The sequence below is a fragment of the Grampus griseus genome, assembly GCF_964374135.1.
Source record: "Grampus griseus genome assembly, chromosome: Y".
Classification (NCBI taxonomy): Eukaryota; Metazoa; Chordata; class Mammalia; order Artiodactyla; family Delphinidae; genus Grampus; species Grampus griseus.
In genome coordinates, this window is record NC_139016.1 from 15413633 (window position 1) to 15434728 (window position 21096).

Below are 21096 nucleotides of genomic sequence, written 5' to 3' on the forward strand. Positions count from 1 at the left end.
GACATAGTTTCCCATTCCATCTTGGTCCTTTTAACCACAAGGGGAAAACAATCCTTATTTAGTCCATTAGTAAACAAGAGTTAAAAGCTACCCAGGGGAATCAACATTTAAAGGAAGAACAAGAATTCAACAATTATTTGAAGTCAATTGTAATAGTCATGAACAGGTTCATCAGATTTTGTGTGCGAGCCTGAATTTCGTTACAACCAGCAGGCTTTGGAAAAGCCCTAGGAATTTCTCCATGAAGTTGCCTGATGACCGTCTGAGCGTGATCATATAATAAGTTAGTGGGCTCATCTCCCAGTTGTAATTCTAGAGACCTTTGAGGACTTTCCCAATTAGGGGTTTTCATCTGAGGCTGGGCATGCCCTTCACAGCACATTATCAGCTGATATAAATCAGAGAAACTAGGTTGGTAAGTTTGAATGAATATATTAATTTCGTTAACAAATCTATGAGAGTCTTTGGTTATGTTAGGAAAATCTTTGACTATGGCTTGCAGTTCAGCTTTAGTCCAGTGAGAATAAGAAATTAAGGGTTTAGCTTCTGGATCCTTAGAAGGCTTAATTTTAAAGGGACAAGTGCCGATGGGTACAGAGGAAAAGGGGGTGGGGAGAGTTTCAGGGAAAAAGGAAGTTTGGTTAATAGAATTAGTATAGAGGATTTGAGGGTATAGGGGAGGCATAGGTACAAGAAAAGGAGGAAGATGGCACGGAGGCAGAGCCTGAGACAAAGAAGCCAAGGAAGAGAAGCCTGAGGCTTTGGAAACCATTTTATCTGTCTTTATCATTTTCTTGCCTCAGTTAATCTTAAAAATCTCGTTTTGCAAAGAGGAAATTTTAGACTGCTGATAACTTCTGGCAGCTTCCGAATACAAACTGAAAGAGGCACTGCATTCAGTTTTGGAAATTTTAGAGCCACTGTAGTCCAATTCAGTTTTAAGAAAAGTTAAGTTTGGGTTTGTTCAAAATTAGCAGAAAATTAGTTTGGGGTCTGCAACTGTGACCGAGCCATTTGTACATCCCACGTAGCACAAGAAGGAGAATACTTTTATAGAGAGGAGAAAGAAGTAATGGAGTGCTGTAGTAAACAGAGTTCAGGGGTTTTCATTGGCTGAGTCCTTGCCAGGCAAGAAGACAAGTCTTTCTTCTTCCTGTTGGGCTTGCTACCTCACAGAGTGTGCAAGTTCCCTGCTGGCCTCCCGACTCCATTTAATTTTTTTAAACATTAAAAAAAAGAAGCAAAGATAAACAGTGAAAGAATGAGAGACATATAGAGACAGAGACACAGAGACAGGAACAGAGAGACAGAGAGAAAGAAAGACAGATTTATTTTAAGGAAATGCCTCAGGAGATTATGGAGCTGCAGAAGTCCAAAATCTGCAGTGTAGGCCAGCAGGCTGAAGACCAAGGAAAATGTTGATGCTATGGTCTGAAGGCAGCCTTTTCCTCTTCAAGCCTTTAACTGATCGATAGAAGCCCATCAATATTACAGAGGGTAATCTGTTTTCCTAAAAATGTTAACCTCATTTGAAAAAACACCTTTACAGAAACACGTCAAATAATGCTGGACCAAATATCTGGGTAACCTGTCCTAGCCAACCTGACCCATAAAATTAACTATCACCCTAAGCATGACTCATAAAAATTTATCATTTACCTTGGACAATGAGCAAGTTGCATGTTGTGCTGTAATTTGCTGCATCTATAAAATAATATCAAGTATAAATTTTAACCTGCATATTTAATCCATACATATTCAGCAAATAAAATTAGTTTAAAATTTTGATGGTCAATGAGGTGACTTTCAAGCAGTATTTTTCACACTTGTTGAATAAGGTTATTTAATTTCTAAAAATCACCACCAGCTTAATTATACTTTATAGTTATAAGTCACAAGGGATGAAAAACTAGCACTACTAAATAGGTAAAAATCAATATATGAAGCCTAGAAAAAATAATCAGCAGCAATAAGCACCCCTCATACATGGTTTGGGGCTTTTATATATCATTTCCCACAAAAAGCAAACAGCTTTCCTTAAAGAAAAGACAATTCCCTGGCTAGGACATCTTATACCATAAATTAAGAAAATAAAGTATTAAAAATTAGTAGTGTTTCTAAACATGTCACAACCCAATAAAAAGAGGATTCCATTTGCTAAAGATGAGAATATTTGTATCAAAACTATATTAACTGCAAAAGAGTCAAATATATCAATGGTGTCCACATTTATGAATTTATAGTGACATTTCAAAAAATGATCACTTTTGATAAAGTAGGCAAGAATATACAATGGAGAAAAGACAGTCTCTTCAATAAGTGGTGCTGGGAAAACTGGACAGCTACATGTAAAAGAATGAAATTAGAACACTCCCTAACACCATACACAAAAATAAACTCAACATGGATTTCCTCTTAGAGGAAAACATAGGCAGAACACTCTGACATAAATCACAGTAAGATGTTTTTGACCGACCTCCTAGAGAAATGGAAATAAAAACAAAAATAAACAAACGGGACCTAATGAAACAAAAGCTTTCTAACAGCAAAGGAAACCATAAACAAGATGAAAAGACAACCCTCAGAATGGGAGAAAATATTTGCAAATGAAGCAACTGACAAAGGATTAATCTCCCAGATTCACAAGCAGCTCACGCAGCTCAATATCAGAAAAACAAACAACCCAATCCAAAAACGGGCAGAACACCTAATTAGACATTTCTCCAAAGAAGATATACAGATTGCCAACAAACATATGAAAGAATGCTCAACATCATTAATCATTAGAGAAATGCAAGTCAAAACTACAATGAGATATCATCTCACACCAGTCAGAACGGCCATCATCAAAAATCTACAAACAATAAATGCTGGAGAGGGTGTGGAGAAAAGGGAACCCTCTTGCATTGTTGGTGGGAATGTAAACTGATACAGCCACTATGGAGAACAGTATGGAGGTTCCTTTTTAAAAAGCTAAAAACAGAACTACCATACGACCAAGCAATCCCACTACTGGGCATATACCCTGAGAAAACCATAATTCAAAAAGAGTCATGTATCACAAAATTCACTGCAGTTCTATTTACAACAGGACATGGAAGCAACCTAAGTGTCCATCGACAGATGAATGGATAAAGAAGATGTGGCACATATATACAATGGAATATTACTCAGCCATAAAAGAAACGAAGTTGAGTTATTTGTAGTGAGGTGGATGGACCTAGAGACTGTCATACAGAGTGAAGTCAGTCAGAAAGAGAAAAACAAATACTGTATGCTAACACTTATATGTGGAATCTAAAAAAAAAAAAGTTCATGAAGAACCTAGGGGCAGGATGGAATAAAGACTCAGACTTACTAGAGAATGGACTTGAGGACACGGGGAGGGGGAAGGGTAAGCTGGGACAAAGTGAGAGAGTGGCATGGACATATATACACTACCAAATGTAAAACTAATAGCTAGTGGGAAGCAGCCGCATAGCAATGGGAGATCAGCTTGGTGCTCTGTGACCACCTAGAGGGGTGGCATAGGGAGGGTGGGAGGGAGACGCAAGAGGGAAGAGATATGCGAACATATGTATAACTGATTTACTTTGTTATAAAGCAGAAACTAACACACCATGGTAAAGCAATTATACTCCAATAAAGATGTTAAAAAACAAAAAAAGATTCATTTGGAAAATGCTAGAGAACATGTTATTTGAAAAATGCATGATTATAAGCCATTCCTACAATGAAAGAGGAAATTCTGTCTTTACAGAGGTATTCCAACTAATACATTAAGAAGGACTGAAGTAGATATTTCACCTTAATCTAACCAATGATCATCAATGGCTGCTTAAAAAAAGAGGAACAATTAGATATTTGCCTCGTGATGACTAGACACAATACCACCTATGTAGTAATTTGTCCTTCATCACCTCACCCTAAAATCAAACCTCAATACGATCAACCCTGTAGATTTAACTATTTACCAATAAATACAAGGGTTCAAAGAAGCCAAAACCATGGGGGTATGATGATTCATAGGGATTAATTCACGAAATCCAGATGGTAGGAAATTTGACAAGACAAATGACCTGCTTTATTTATCAATTTTTTTCTTACCTTCGTATTTGAAAGAATTCTTGCAGAGACGCAAATATTACCAATACTGGTTGCTGCCTTCTTCACTCTTCTGTGGACCCACATCATAACATATATTTTCAAAACCACCACCATTGGGCTTCCCTGGTGGCTCAGTGGTTGAAAGTTCCCCTGCCGATGCAGGGGACACAGGTTCGTGCCCCGGTCCGAGAAGATCCCACATGCCGCAGAGCGGCTGGGCCTGTGAGCCGTGACAGCTGAGCCTGCGCGTCCGGAGCCTGTGCTCCACAACGGGAGAGGCCACAACAGTGAGAGGCCCGCGTACCGCAAAAAAAACAACAAAAAAAAAAAACAACCAGCATAACTAAATAAGCAAAAGCAGACCACTTATATTTAAGAGAACAGCAATAGTTCTCAAACTGTCAAGGGAAACATGCTGGTAGAGATGCATATTCCAGAGCCCTAACTTCTACGGACAAGAATCAAGTTTAACAAGCACAGATAATACAGAAAAATGGCCCAAACACCAAAGACACTGAAAAATATTAGTACATATTTTAAGACCCTCTTTGACCACATTTATAAGACCTTCTCTTGGAGTACAAAGAGGTAAAATTGCTGGATTTGGCACATTTGTACTATACTAATGACAACACTAATATATTCATTCTCTTTTGTAGAATATGATGGTTCCTAATTCTTTACTTCTTGAACAGTTCTTTTAGTTCTTTTTTGGAGCGATGAGGTTCACATTTTTACAGGGGGACGCAGAAGGGGGACTCTCCTCTGTCAATAAAGGTTCTCACAGTTTCTTCAACAATGCTAAGCTTGAGCCTTGGAGGTCGAGTAGCTGGGCACACTAGGCATGTTCTAATCATCTTACAGGGGCAGTGGGCAGTTGCAGGGTGTGGCCAGGTTGGACAGGATGGTATATTTGGTGTAGAAGATTAAGGGGTTGAGCAGAGTTATAGTCATGGCTATACTGGTCTCATTGGTGGCCTCTTTGGCCAATAGCCAATTTTTTTTTTTTTTTTTTGGCTGTGCTGCACAGCTTGTGGGATCTTAGTTCCCTGACCAGGGACCAAACCCATGTCCCCTGTAGTGGAAGCATGGAGTCCTAACCGCCAGGGAAGTCCCAAATTCTTTTTTTTAATTTGATTTTTTAAATTGAAGTACAGTTTATTTACAATGTTTCAGGTCTCCAGCAAAGTGATCCAGTTATACATAAATATACATTATGTATATGCTTATATACATACATATACATATGTACACATACACATTATACATTCTTTTTCTGATTTTCTTCCATTACAGGTTATTACAGAGTATTGAGTAGAGTTCCCTGTGCTATACAGTAGGTCCTTGTTGTTTATCTGTTTTATATTTAGTAGTGTGTATGTATTAATCCCAAATTCCTAATTTATCCCCCCCCCCCCCACTCCTCAGCCAATCCTTTTGTGAAAGCCTGGAATCCTAAACACTATTGGCCAATTCTTGATGTGCTCATATTTTTAAAAATTTTTAAATGTCAATCTGATAAGCATGAAATACTAACACTGTTGTTTTAATCTGGTAATCTTTTTATTTTCATTAGCTACTTAGTTTCACTCTTCTGGACATTACTTTAGCATAAACTTTATACTTTTTTCTCTCTCGTGTTGCTCTTTTCTTTATTATTTGTAGTAATATTTTATACATTACGAATGTTAAACCCTTGTTGCTATGTATGTTACAAATATCTTTTTCCTTTTATGGAAACCAAGTTCCTCCGTATTTTCAGGACTTTCCAGTTTTAACACTAAAAGTTCTGTTCCCTGTGAATTCCCGTAATCCCAAAGCAAACCATGACAGTAGATCCCACAGCCACTTGTCTTCTACTTGGTCTAACAGAGTTTTTCAAATTGAAATCAGAATCACCTGTCCATAATTCAATTTCCAGATAGTCTAATTTCATCTGGGTGGAACTTCAGACTATGTTTATTTTTCAAAAGCTCCATCAGATTGTATTAATGAGTAGCAAAGTAAAGAACCACAGATCTAGGGTGTTGCATTCTTTATGTGTACCAGAATGCATCAAAGCGCATTGCAAGTAGCAGATGATTTTACAAAGTTCTTGCTTTATTTCATACTTTTGAAGGTATCTAACAGGTTAAAATATATACAGGAATACATATCTCGTAATTTTGCTCTTTGCACACATTGATATTTCTATGAATTGAAGGTGTGTGGCACCTCTGTACTGGCAAAGTCTATATTGGTGCCATTTTTGCAACAGCATTTACTTACTTCATGTCTCTGTCACATTTTGGTAATTCTTGAATATTTCAAACTTTGTGATCACTGATCTTCGATATTATCCACTGCAAAAAAAGATTATAATTCACTGAAGGCTCAGGCGATGGCTAGCATTTTTTAGTTATAAATTATTTTTAAATTAAGGTATGTATATTGGGGTTTTTTAGATATAATGTTATTTGCACACTTAACAGACAACAGTATAGTGTAAACATAACTTATTTATATGCACTGGGACACCAAAAAAGTTTGATTTGCTTTATTGCAGTTGCCAGGAATTAAAGCCATGGTATCTCTCAGATATGCCTATATAAAATTTCTCTTACTATACGTAAAGGTCAAACTTTTGAAAGTCAACTGGCTTATGGTGGATTGTGCAATCTTTAACTATCATATAATCAAATCACTTTCAACTTACATTGTTTCCTTTTTTTAAGTCATGTTTAAGAAATCCAAAGTTTTCCCAGGACTCTAAATAGTAACTCCTTTATCTTCTAGTAAATTTTATTGTCACTTAATTCTTTAATCCATTTGTGTACATGAAGACTTTATTTTCATTTCTTTCTATATGGAAAGCCACTTGCTTCAGCATCATTTGTTGAATACTATACCCTTTCACTATGTGTGGTGCCAACTCTATCACAGTAGTATGTATTTATAGTTGCATGAAAATGTCGCTATGCTTCTCCTCTGGTATACTGATATATTCATTTGTCCCTACATAAAAGCCATACTTTAAAAATTACTGTAGGGCTTCCCTGGTGGCGCAGTGGTTGAGAGTCCACCTGCCGATGCAGGGGACACGGGTTCGTGCCCCGGTCCGGGAAGATCCCACATGCCTCGGAGCAACTGGGCCCGTGAGCCATGGCCGCTGAGCCTGCGCATCCGGAGCCTGTGCTCCGCAACGGGAGAGGCCACAACAGTGAGAGGCCTGCATACCACAAAAAAAAAATAAAATAAAATAAATAAAAATTACTGTAGCTTTTTTATAAGTTTTTATTTTGTTAGGTTAATCGCTTCCCTATCTCTCCGCCCCCCAGTTTTAATCTCTGCTTTCAAAATGGTTCTCCTTAGTCCTAGAAATGGAAACATAAATCTAAAATTTAAAATTTCAAACATCACAAGATATGCTAACGGAATTTATACTGCAGTAATACAATTATAGACTTAATTGAGCCTTTCCACAAGTGAATTTGATCTATCATTCCAAACTGCCTTTCTTACATATATTTTAAACATACTTTCCAATTTCTTTTCATAAAAATCACCAAGATCTTTATTTAGGCTTACTGCTCAGTTATCTTTTTATGTTACTGTTAGGAATGAGTTGGTTTCTAAAGTGTATTTTAAAACAAGTATTACTTTATATGAAAGAAATGAAATTAGAATTGTATAGAATGAGCAAACTCCTAAAGTTTTACCATTGTGAACGTTTCACAATGTATCTGGTAGCTAACGTTTCACAAGTTTTTGGCAGCTAGACATCACAACAAAGAAATTTCTCTCTATTCCTATCTTGCTAAGAATTTTTTATTACGAATGAATGTTGAATTATCATACTTTCCCTCCTTTACTCTGTTCATATAGATCTGCTATAAGTTTTTACTAAAGTTAAGCTATTCCTTTCGCTATGATGAATTCTACTCAGTCATAACTCTTTGATTGCGCCAATGAAGTCACCTACTATTTTCATGTTCGTGTTTTTAAGTAATGGTTGGTTAATTGTCTTTTCATGTGTAAGGTCTCATTTTGATAACAAGGTTATCTCAAAGGTTAACTTCTTACATGGGTTGGGTGTAATTCCCTTTTAAATTACTATCTGAATATTTAGGACAAGATACTGTTTTCTTATAAGCTGGGCAAAGTTCTGCTATAAAGCCTACTTTGTGTGCATGTATTTGTGGTAGAGGATTCATCAATTTTTATTTCATTTTCATTTCTTGATTCCATTAGGAACTCCATATATTTTATTTTTTTAAATAAATTTATTTTTGGCTACATTAGGTCTTCATTGCTGCATGCAGGCTTTCTTTAGTTGCGAGGAGCAGGGGCTACTCTCTGTTGCGGTGCATGGGCTTCTCATTGCGGTGGCTTCTCTTGTTGTGGAGCACAGAGGCATGGGTTCAGTAGTTGTGGCACACGGGCCTAGTTGCTCTGCGGCACGTGGGATATTCCTGGACCAGGGCTCAAACCCATGTCCTCTGCATTGGCAGGTGGATTCATAACCACTGTGCCACCAGGGAAGCCCTACAGATTTTATTTTTAAATGGCCTATTTGTGAATTTTAAAATGTATATTTATAAAGTGATTCAAAATATACATGTTTTTCAATCTTTATCAAATATATCATTTTCTCTTTTATGACTATTATTCTTTATGAATTCTATATTTACCAGTCAGTGATGCAAGCAATTAGTCAATTTTTTACATTCTTTTAAAATATTAATGTTTAGTATCCTTGATTATTTTTCTTGGCTGTCTTTTATAAATTTGTTTTATATTTTCTTTTCACTCTTTTCTATGCATTTATCTTTTGTCATTTATAGAAGACTGCTAATTGTCCAACATCTTTTCTCTCCACAATTTTATCTATAATTTTAACAGAATTGTAGTTGGACACATGGCTTTGCAAGTAAAAGTCACATTTCCCAGTCTCCTAAGATACTATCTGATTCATCATCACAAAACAAAGTTCTAATAGAATGCAGAACAAGCTATTATGTCTTTTCAGGGTCTTGCCTTTCAAATAATTGCATGCACAGACCCTTGGTCTCTTTCACACTTTCTGATGGCTGATGTGTGATAGCTTTTTTTACAGCTGTCCTGGAGATGTAAATTAAAAAGCTGATATTAAGTTTAGCATGGCTGCTTATCAACCTTTAACTATTCCCCAATCATGAATCGATTTATGAGGGAAAAACAGAGTTCTTCATTTCTACCTATCTAAACTGTGTATTTATTAACATATTTGGCAGTGTTTTTAATAGAGGTACATCACTTGCATACTAAATTATTAGTTCTTTATCCAAGCACTTCAGCTTTAAAACAGAAACTTTGATCAATCTCAGCTTTAAAACAGAAATTTTGATAAATCCCACTTTTTTTTTTTAACTGTTGGTTCTAACTAGTTCATTATTTTCATTTTTGTTTCTTCTCTAACTAGTTAAGTATTTTGGTGTATTCTTAAATTTTGATACCAGGGTCAGGACATTGCTATGTTTTTACCAATTATTCATATCAAATGATACCACTTGAAGCCAGAGAATGTACCCTTTATCAGTGCTGCTCAAGTTTTCTGCAGTAAAGAATTACCTTTAATTTTTAATTTACCAACCTACTGTAGGCTGATGCTTTTGTAAAATATTATAATAATAAATTAAAAGTGAAGGGAATTAGATTCAGACAGGAAAAATACTTCGTCAATAGCTATAAAAGTTTCTAAGCTCTTAGTCTCAATTTTTGTACTATCTTGTCATAGATGGGTCAGAAAAACTGTTCATAGATTACATCCCTCCAAAAATCATAGTTCCAGTAGCATCGGTCTATATAATATATAAATCATGTAATACAGACTTACGTTGTATGATTAAAAGTTAACAGTTCTTGCCATAAGAGCTCTTGAAAAGGTATGACATCTTTTGAAAAAACAATGACTCTTGTCTAATTTATTTCTTCTTTTAATTTTCATAAAAGAATTTGTATTTATAAAAGTACACTTTCAGGGCTTCCCTGGTGGCGCAGCGGTTGAGAGTCTGCCTGCCGATGCAGGGGACACGGGTTCGTGCCCCGGTCTGGGAAGATCCCACATGCCGCGGAGCGGCTGGGCCCCGTGAGCCGATGGCCGCTGAGCCTGCGCGTCCGGAGCCTGTGCTCCGCGGCGGGAGGGGCCGCAACAGTGAGAGGCCCGTGTACCGCAAAAAAAAAAAAAAAAAAAAAGTACACTTTCAGAAAGCAACAGACAACAGAATAGGGATAATCTTTATATAAGCATACTTTAGTATAAACTGTGGTACACCCAGACAATGGAATATTATTCAGTGCTACAGTGAAATGAACTACCAAGCCATGAAAAGACATGGAGGAAAGTTAAATAGAAGCACTAAGTAAAAGAAGTCAATCTGAAAAGGATACATTCTGTGTGATTCCAACTCTAAGACACACTGGAAAAGGCAAAAGTATGGAGACAAAGAGAAGATCACTGGTTACTAGGGATCAGGGGAAATTTACAGCGGTAAAAGCCTAAATTTTAAAAAAAGTCTCAAATCAATAATCTAACTTTACACCTTAGGGAATAAAAAAGGCAGAGGTTCCAAAAGCTGGTAGCACAAAGAAAGTAACAGTAGAGAAGAAACAACAGAGAAAAGCAATGAAATCAAAAGTTGGTTCTTGAAAAGATAATAAAATTGACAAAACTTTAGGCAGACTGACAAAAAAACAGAGCTCACGACTACAACAAATGAAAATGGGAACATTACACAAACCCTCCTTAAACTTTTACCAAAAAATGAGTAGGAAACAGTTCAAAATTCATAGCACAATACCAGCATTACAGTAACAAGAAAGCCAAAGATATCACAAGAAAATGACAAATCAATACCTCAAAATATGAATCAAAATATGACATTTAATCAATACAACATACCACATTGTTCTGGGGTAAATTGTGTCCCCATCCCCCAAACGCAGAATAGTACTGAATTTGGAGACAGGCCTTTAAGGAGGCAATTAAAGCAAATCGAGGTCATTGGGTGGGCCCTAAACCAGTGTAGTGTTCTTATAAGAGGAAATTTACAAAAATAAAGAGATATCGGGGAGGTACACACACAGAGGAAAGATCTGAGGAGAAAGCATCATGTGGCCCTCTGCAAGCCAAGCAGAGGCCTTAGAAGAAACCAAATCTGCCAACACATGATTTCAGACTTCTGGCCTCCATACCTATGAGGGAATAAATTTCTGTTAAGATACCTCATCTGTGGTACTTTATATGATAGCTGCAGAAAATGAATAGTGATACCTCAGTATCAAAGGGGGACTGGTTCCAGGAGCCCCTGCATATTCCCAAATCTTGGGTGCTTAAGTCCCTTACAGAAATGATGTAGTACAATCAGCCCTCTGCATCCATGGGTTTCAAAACCTGTGAATATGGAGGGCTGACTATATATTTATTGATAAAAATCTGCATATAAGTGAATCTGCACAGTCCAAACCCATGTTGTTCAAGGGTCAACTATATAATCTTAATTCAATCAATATAATATATAATATCAACAGAATAAACAGCAAAAGTCACATGATGAACTGAACAGATGCAGAAAAAAACATAAAATGCAAACCTTTTCACAATAGAAACACTCAGCAAAGAATAAAAAGGAACTTCCTAAATTTGATAAAGAACACCTACCAAAAGACAACAAAATCATTATACTTAATGGCAAAATACTGGATAATGTTCTCTTAAGTGTAAGAAAATAATATTTACTCTCACCACTATTCAAAATTGTACTGGAATTTCTAGGTGGCTAGGCAAGAGAAAGTTCTAGAAATCAGACAAGAAAAAAGGCATCCATACTGGAAAGGAAGAAGTAAAACTTTATTAGAAGATGACATGATCTTATAGTTAGAAAATCTTAAGGAATCCACTAAAAAAATCTATTAGAATTCATATATGAGTTCACCAAGGTTGCAGAATACAAGATCAATATACAAAACTCTATTTTATTTCTATTGAACAAAAAATCCAGGACTATACAATGGAGAAAGAATGGACTTGTATACAAGTATCGAATCACTATGTTGTCTAACAGGAACTAACACAATATTGTAGGTCAATTATATTTCAAAAATAAACCAACCAACAACAAAAAAAAACAAAGTCACAGAAAAAGACAGCAGATTTTTGGTTACCAGAGATGGGGTGGGAGGAGCAAGAACTCATTGAAGGTGGTCAAAAGGTACAAACATTTTTAAGATAAATAAGTACTAGGGATGAAATGCACAAAATGATAAAAATAATTAAAATTGCTGTATGTTATACAAGAAAGTTGTTGAGTTTTCATCACAAGGAAAAATGTTTTTTCTATTTCTTTAATTTTGTATCTATAAGAGATGATGAATATTCACTGAACTTCTTGTGGTAAACATTACATGGTATATGTAAGTCAAATCATTAAGCTGTACATGTTAAACTTACACAGTGCTGTATACCAATTATATCTCAATAACACTGGAAGAAAAAAAGGAAAAAATATGCTTCTAAGGACACTATCAAAACAATGAAATCAACCCATAAGAGAAAATATTGCAAATGACACCTGATAAAGCACTTGTATCCAGAGTATATAAATAACTCTTACAACTCAGCAAGACAAATTAATCAATTAAAAAAAAAGAGCAAATAATCTTCAGTCGTATGATTCAAGTCAGGACCACAATAAGCTATCACTTCTCACTTACTAGGATCAGTAGAATAAAACAGTGAAGTATGAAAAAGTGTGATGAGGGTATGGAAATCAGAATTCTCATATATCACTGGTGGAAATGTAAAATGGCACAGGTACTTTGGAAAAAAATCTCAGTTCCTCAAATGATTAAACATAATTATATGATCAAGCAGTTCCACTTCTTGGTGTATACCCAACAGAAATTAAAACATATATCCATTCAAAGACATGTACATGAATGCTTATAGCATCATTATTTATAAGTCAAAAAGTGGAAACCAAGTGTCTATCAACTGGCAAATGGATAACACAGCGTGGTACAGTCATACAATGGAATGTTTGCCCATAAAAAATGAAATCGTATAGATGAAGGTCCATGCTATAACAGCAACAAAGGATGGAAACATGCTATGTGAAGATGCACAAAAGACCAGATTATGATTCCATTCACATGAAATGTCCAAAGCAGGGAAATCTACAGACAGAAAGTAAATTAATGGTGTTTAGGGCTTGTCAAGGGTGCATGATATACAGAGAGAGGAATGGTGGGTAATACTAAAGAATACAGTATATTTGAGGTACGGAAATGCTCTAAAATTGATTGTGGTGACTGTTCACATAGGTGTGAATACACTAAAACACCACTGTTTTGTATAATTTAAATGGGTGAACTATATGGTATGTTAACTGTATTTCAATAAAGTTATCTTTAAAAAGCTTCATAGGTATTAAAGGAGAGACACAAATATACAAATAGAACTGGAGACTTCAATATTCCTCTCAAAAACTAATAAACAAGTAGGTAAAATATCTGTAAGGATACAGACCTATGAAGCACTGTCATTTTGACCTAATTGACAGTTAAAGAAGTATTAAGGTTTTTAGTAGAAGTGATACCATCTTAGGCCCATACCATTACCCCTGTCTTTCGCTCAACCTACCCAGTATGGTTCAGTAAATCACTTCTGTTGTCAGGGGCTTTAGTTAATTGATATTGTTTACAATAGCTTGGATACAATGATGAAGACCTTTGCTGACATATTCCCAGCACACACCAGACTAGTTACCCAACTGTAAACCTTGACTTAGGGTGGCACATCCTGTTTCTAAGCATGTACCCCGATACCCTAGATTAACTATAAAACTGTCCTAACGGCCCCTCGATAGTGTAGAGTGCAGCTGCAAATGTTTATGGACCACTGTCTGATTCAGGTCCCACCCGCTAGGTTACCCTGTAATAAACTGAACCATTAATTATATGAAGCTGTCTTGTCTCATTTTTAGTTCTCAAGATGCCTTCTCAGTTCAGTGAGCACTTTTTATTCCCTCCACCCTCCATCAAAAGCATTCCTGTCTAACAGCACTAAACATGTACTTTTCAAGCGCATATAAAATATTCAAAATATACCATATTCTAGGCCACAAAACAAACCTTAACAAAGTTTAAAAATAAAAACAAAATGTACTTTCTTGAGCTACAAGGAAATTAAATTAGATACCGGTAACAGAAAGATATCTGGAAAAATCCCAAATATTTGAGAACTAATCAAATACTTCTAAATACTCATGGATCAAAGAGAAAGTTACAAAGGAAAAATTTTATATAAATTAAATATGAAAATAGAACTTTTCACATTTGTGGGATGTAACTTAATTAGTACATAGAGGGAAATGTATAATACTAAACGGTGTGTTAGGGAGAAAACTAAGCTTCCAACTGAGGAAAAGAGAAGAGTAAATCAGATTTAGAAAAAGGAAATGGATAAAATATTTTTTAAGTGCAGAGATGAACACTGAAAAAGGAAAACAATAAAGAAAAAAGCCAAAGCTGGTTCTTTGATAAGATGAATAAATTCATAAACCTTTAGTCTAGCTGAGTAGGAAAAAAAAAAAAGGCTCAAATTACCAGTATCAGGGATGAAACTAGTTATAACACTACAGACTCAAGTGTAGCCAGAAGATAATGGAATCTCATGAGTAACTTCTACCAAAAAATCCAGAACTTACATGAAATGAACAAATTTTTGAGACAGAAACTACCGTAACTCACTCATGAATAGCTTACACTAAAGAAAGGAATTTAAATTGCAGGTAAGGGCTTCCCTGGTGGCACAGTGGTTAAGAATCTGCCTGCCAATGCAGGGGACACGGGTTCAAGCCCCGGTCTGGGAAGATCCCACATGCCGTCGAGCAACTAAGCCCATGTGCCACAACTACTGAGCCTGTGTGCCACAACTACTAAAGCCTTTGTGTCACAACTACTGAAGCCTGCATGCCTAGAGCCCGTGCTCCCCAACAAGAGTAGCCACCACAATGAAGCCCGCGCACTGCAAGGAAGAACAGCCCCCACTCGCCACAACTAGAGAAAGCCTGCACACAGCAATGAAGACACAACGCAGCCAAAAATAAATAAATAATTTTTAAAAAAATAAATTGCAGGTAAAAATATTTCCATAAATATGAAAAAAAAAGAACTCAGATGGATTTTATGGCTTTGACTGACTTCCTTCACTTTAGCAAAAATATCAGTTCTGCACAAATTCATCCAAAATGTTGAAGAGAGAATACTTCTTCAGTTCATTCTAAGTCAGCATGCCTAATTTAAAAAATTAACTGAAAAAAAGAAAAATTCATACTAATAGATGAAAATCCTCAACTAGAAAAAAGAGCAAACTTAACCTGACTTGTCTAAATAATTATTTCATTTACAAACATTACTCCTCAACTCTTCCCTCCTCTCGATACTTCAAAATTCTACATGAAGTACATTTAGTTTTCCATTCTACAAAGCACATTTTTCCAGGAAGATTTACTTTGAAGACTGTGTTCTCTGAACAGTGAAAGGACATTCAATTAATACATCTGCATAAACAGATGTCTAAAGTTCTTTAGCTAATACGATCATTTTCTGTAAAAGAACAGAAATATTAACTATAGAGTAGGCACACATATGAACAAGCATTTTTAAAACTGCCACTCTGAGTGTAGAGTGAGAGGTAGGTTGATGAGAGTATATAAACTTCTTAACTTTACTTTTTTTACTCCTAGTACTAAACTCTACAGTGTTTTAGACTTACGTTGTATCATTTAACAGCAAAGTAATAAAGAAGCCCATCTAGGTGAAATTTTATCTTGGATGTTTAGAATCCAAATTATTATCACCATTGCTACCATCACAAGTAAAAATATCCTTCATCTGTTACTATTTTCTTTTACTTAATTTTTTGTTTTGGGGCCTTTTGCTCACTTGTTACCTGTACGAGCCCTAAAAGTTTGCTGTACTTGTATCAGAAACAGGCAAACAACAAATACAGAAGAAATCATCACCCAAAGTAACATTTTTCACCATTCATGACTTTTCAGAGATATTAAAGGAGAAATGGTAGGGAAAGCTACTATTTTTTTCTCCCCTCATGATTAGTCTTTGAAATCACTACCTCCTTCCAACTCATTTCATTTTTCAAAACTGGTCTTCCATGGCCACAAATAATTACAGAATGAGCAGTGGACCTTTTGCTTCCCATGCTTCAACTACATGAATTTTTCACACAAAAATAATTCATACAAAACTAACTTCAGAAGAATTATTACATTTTGAGAAAAGATTATTTTTTAAAAAAGCTCTACATATTCTCTCAATGATCTTACTGCCAGCTAAGTACTACTTTAAATACGGAGCTTATGATCTGTAGCATGTCTTTGATTTGTTGTTAATGAACGAATAAAAAACCATAGGCTATATCCTAGTTATGCTGTAGAAACCAAACTTAAAAGTGCTTTTGTTCATTGTATCCCGTGCTCACACAAATGTAAATATTCTCTGATCTTCTATGAAAATAAAATTCCCACACACTTTACTTCTGGCTAAAATTACTGTTGAAACCAAGGGTCAAATATTAAATGATATGCTAGGTAGATAATAAAATTATGCTGGCACAGCTATACTAATAGCCAGTAAATTATACTAGCCAAAAACAGTATTAGACATTTATTTCCTTATGTTGAAAGATGCACTTAAGTCTACTTTATCTGTACTTACTCTTAACAGTAACAGAATAAGCATTATTATAATAAGCCGGTAAAAACAGTAAGAGAACAAGTAATAAAAGGAGCAGAGGAAAAAAGAAGTCTTAAAAAATGAAAAGCTCTTGAATGACAAATTTACAAAAGTTTATCTCACTGTCAAATATAAACCACGGCACCTAACAACTGGAAAATACACCTTCCAAAAGAGGCATGTAATTTCATGGTTAAGGGTATAAACTGTGGAGCCAGATTATTCATGTTTGACTTCCAATCCTTTACTGGTTAGCTGTGAGACTTGGGCAAATTTCTTATCTTCCTTATGCCTGTTTCTTCAATGGTAAAATATTGATAACTGTACCCAGCTCAGTGGAACTTTGTGACAAATTACTATATATAAAATGTGACAGTGCAAAGCACAAGCAAAGCATGCAATAAATGTGTGGTAGTGGGGTTTTTTTGCAGGCACAGGTTAGATTGTAGCAATTTTTAATATGAATTTATGAAAGGACTCCAGTGGCTCTGTGAGACTACTGAAATCACACGCAAAACTTTAGACTTGAATGCAATTTTCCGGGAGATAAAACTGTTTTTGCTCTTAAATTTATGACCTATCTGCCCCAAGAGCCTAAATGTTAATACTGTGTTTATGCTTTTTTAAAAATAATATACTCAATATTGGAAAATAGTTAAGCCTCCCAGGCTATGATATCTCAAATTATTACTTTTTAAACATAACTGGCTAGTGATCAAGTCAATTCAATGTATGTGGGCTAAGAAAAACCGATTAAACACTTCCTTTGGCAAACCGCTTATTTTTATTTTTTTCAAATGTAGATTAAAATCATCAATATGTCAATTTTGATAATCAGTAACTTCTAGTGAGTATTTTAAGAAAGAAAAATACTTGCTACTTGATAGAAAACAAAAGACTAGTATTAGAATCCATGTTATAATTATATAAACTGAACAGTTAAGATAAAACATAAAATTGGTTTAAGCTTCCTATGTTTCAGTCTAGGAACACAGTAAAGGGAGGGAAAGGTTTGTGCATGTAAATGAGCACCTATGCTCTAAAAGGACAATTTAATTTGAAGCTGTTAATTTTTGTTCTAAGTTTTAAAGAGAAAGCAAAATAAAATATGGCATAAAAAGGAAACTAGTTTTGAAGGAGACTTTGTATCTTCAGGTTTTGACTGGTACAACAACCCTTCAGGCCCAGAAATACTCATAGACAAATCATGAAAAAATAAGAGAAAAACTTTATTTCAAACAGGGTCAGTGGTATGTATGTATGCTATAGAAAAGGCTGGTTGTAACAGCAGTTTCATTTCAAACCTGAATTGATGCACAAATGTGACAGTTTAATGATCAATTACTGCTAAAATGTGGATTAAATCCATCAACGTGCCAATTCTGACATCTGTTATAGACACTATTATTTATTTTAGTAGTAGAGGCTAATTTTTATCAGAAGAAAATGAAAACAACCTTACAGTTTCTACTAATGTAATGAACTGTATCCCCAGTATTGCTCTGAAATTATACCACTAGGCTGCTAAGAGAAATTCTAACTTCATCCAAATGTATTATTTAACTGATAATCTTCAATCATCATCTACTGTTGGCTTGATGGTTACTCCTCTTCTTATCTGACCCCAACCAATTAAACTGAAAAATGAAAATAAAAGAAATCATGAATTTTAAATCCATTTCATTAGCATTACTATAAAATGTTGATATATCTAATTTTACTACACTCTCCTCTAAATTCAAACTTGTTCCCATAACATGTTCTATTAAAAAAAGTCTGTATGTTACCTTCTTAGATTCCTAGAATCGTACACATGGATTTTCGCTATCAGGAATGACAAGAAAAGCAAACAAGAAGTTTCTGTCACACATATGCTCATGTTTCTCTAAAAAATTATACCTATCCATTCAGAATCAGCAAACAAGAGCATCTCAGTTCCCCCAATGAACAATGCCAATAGACAAAACACATCAACTTAAATTAAAAACAACAACAACAAAAGAAACCCAACTCATTATCAATTCTTTTTTCCTTGAAAAATGCCTCTTTCACAGCATCTCAACATATCATAATGGCTTTAAAGGGAAATAAGAGAAAGAAGTGAAGAACTAGAATAGGTAGTCTATAAACAAATTACTCTCAATAGCAGAGGGATCAAAGGCCCCTCTAGTCAACAACCAGACTGGATTGATACCACAACTTTACTTTCTAGAACAAAACCCACCTAAACATGGGTAAAAAATACAATTCTAAAGAATATAAATGAAGAAGAAAGTTAGCAAAAATGGGGAACTTGAAGGTTCCAGATATCTGTTCTCCTATAGAACCAAGTAATTAACATTCTGAAAAAGTAGTTTTGTGCATCTGCAGCAGCCAAGCATACGCCCAACAACAAAAAAAAGCCACACGCAAGATAGAAAAAAAATTTGTGTAATTTTGCTCACCCAGTGCAGCATAGCCAAGAGGAACCCAACCAATTCCCAGTTCCTCCCATGGGACAGAAGGGAAAGAACAGAACTTGTTTTCCAAGGTCTAGTTTGTATGGGGGTTGCTCAAGGGACTAGTTTCTGTCTTGTCTGACTCTGAGTACCTGGAGAGCTGTGGCATGGTTGCATCATCAGGTTGAAGACTCCAGAAAGTGGTAGTGTGAGACCAGGTGAGTAAAACCTTCAGAAGGACTAAGGGTGCCCGGGGAACAAAGGATTATGAGCAGAGATATACAGTAAAGTGAGGTCACAGAAGAAGCAAGGGTGAGACTTGAAGAAACTAAGACATATAAAGCAGTTGTCTACATGAAAATATTGGACAAAAGAACACAGCTCCAGGGAAGATGCATACCCAGAAAGGCCTGAGAAGACAATAAACAGTCACACTCGGTTGATCAGTGAAGATTTTTTCCTTCAGTCTTCAAAGACTGTAAGAGATGGCTTCTTTTCCTTCCTTTCAAATGCCCAATTTTAAATAAAAGATCACAGGTATACAAAGATACAGGGAAACATGAACAAAGCCCCTGCAAGAGAACAAAATAAATCCCTAGATACTAAACCTAAAGATGCATAGGCCTTGGACCCACTTGAAAAGGACTTTAAAACAACTGTCTTAAATACTTCCAAAGAGCTAAAGGAGAAATAGAGACCTAAAAATATAATGAAATACACAAACAAAAAGAGAATTTAAACAAAGAGAGTTTATAAAAATAAAGAGAAAAAAAAACTAAATAGAAGTTCCAAAGCTGAAAAATGCAAGGACAATTGAAAAACTCAACAGATTAATAAAACAGCAGATTGGAACAGTATCAGCAAACAGACAACAAATCTTGAAGATAGGTCATCTGAAATTATTGAGTCTGAGAAGCAAAAGAAAAAACAAAGAAAAGTAAACAGCAACTGAAGTACTTATGGGACATCCAGAGAATCAACACATGCATTATGGGAGTAGCAAAAAAAAAAGAGAGGGGCAGAGAGTTTATTTGAAGAAATAATGACTGTAATAGTTCATGAATATATATAAGAAGCTCAAAACCCTCCAACTAGGATAACCCAAAGAGAAGTGTATCAAGGCACACTGTGATCTAACTGTCCAAGTCAAAGACAATGAGAGACTTTTAAAACTGCAAGAGAAAAGACAGTCAGTACATATAAGGGAACTTCCTTAAGATTATCAGTAGACTTCTTAGCAGGTAACTTGCAGGCTGAAGGACAGTGGCATGATATATTCAAAGTGCTACAAGAAAAAAACTACCAACCAAGGACACTATCTTGAAAAACTGCTTTCAAAATGAAGAAATGAAGACTTCCACAGATAAAAGCTGAGTGATTCATTATCACTATATCTGCTTTTAAAGAAATGCTAAAATAAGTCCTTCAAGTTGAATTGAAAAAATACACAGCAACACAAAGACCTATGAAAATATAATGCTCACTTGGTAAAGGGAAATACACAAATATAAAAACCTGTATTATTTAATTCTGGTGCACAGAATCTAAATGACACAAATGTAAGAAGTAATGATAAATACAATATGCAAATATGTAATTCATTTGTCACATCAATAGCATTAAGTGCATGAATAAATATTTAAAAAGAGTAAGGTACTGTATGTAACTGAAGTTAAGCTGTTAGCAGTTTTGAATAAAATGTTTTAATGTTTAAGTTTTTATATGTAATCCAACAACAAGAACAACAAATCTATAGAATATACACAAAGGAAAAATG

The 21096-nt window shown here is 35.3% G+C and overlaps 1 protein-coding gene across 6 annotated transcripts in view; it reads right to left on the minus strand.

Annotated features, from left to right (window-relative positions):
- LOC309817716 (eukaryotic translation initiation factor 2 subunit 3-like) overlaps window positions 1-21096 on the minus strand; it is a 44651-nt gene that overhangs the window by 3976 nt on the left and 19579 nt on the right. For 3 of the 6 annotated variants that reach the window (XM_082646977.1, XM_082646982.1, XM_082646980.1), the window contains exon 12: window positions 1660-1704. In XM_082646977.1, coding sequence (XP_082503103.1) covers window positions 1660-1704 — 45 coding nt within the window. Of the gene's footprint in view, window positions 1-1659; window positions 1705-6061; window positions 6450-11193; window positions 11320-18089; window positions 18519-21096 lie in introns of those variants that run through there. The other 3 variants (XM_082646981.1, XM_082646978.1, XM_082646979.1) reach the window with 3 other exon arrangements.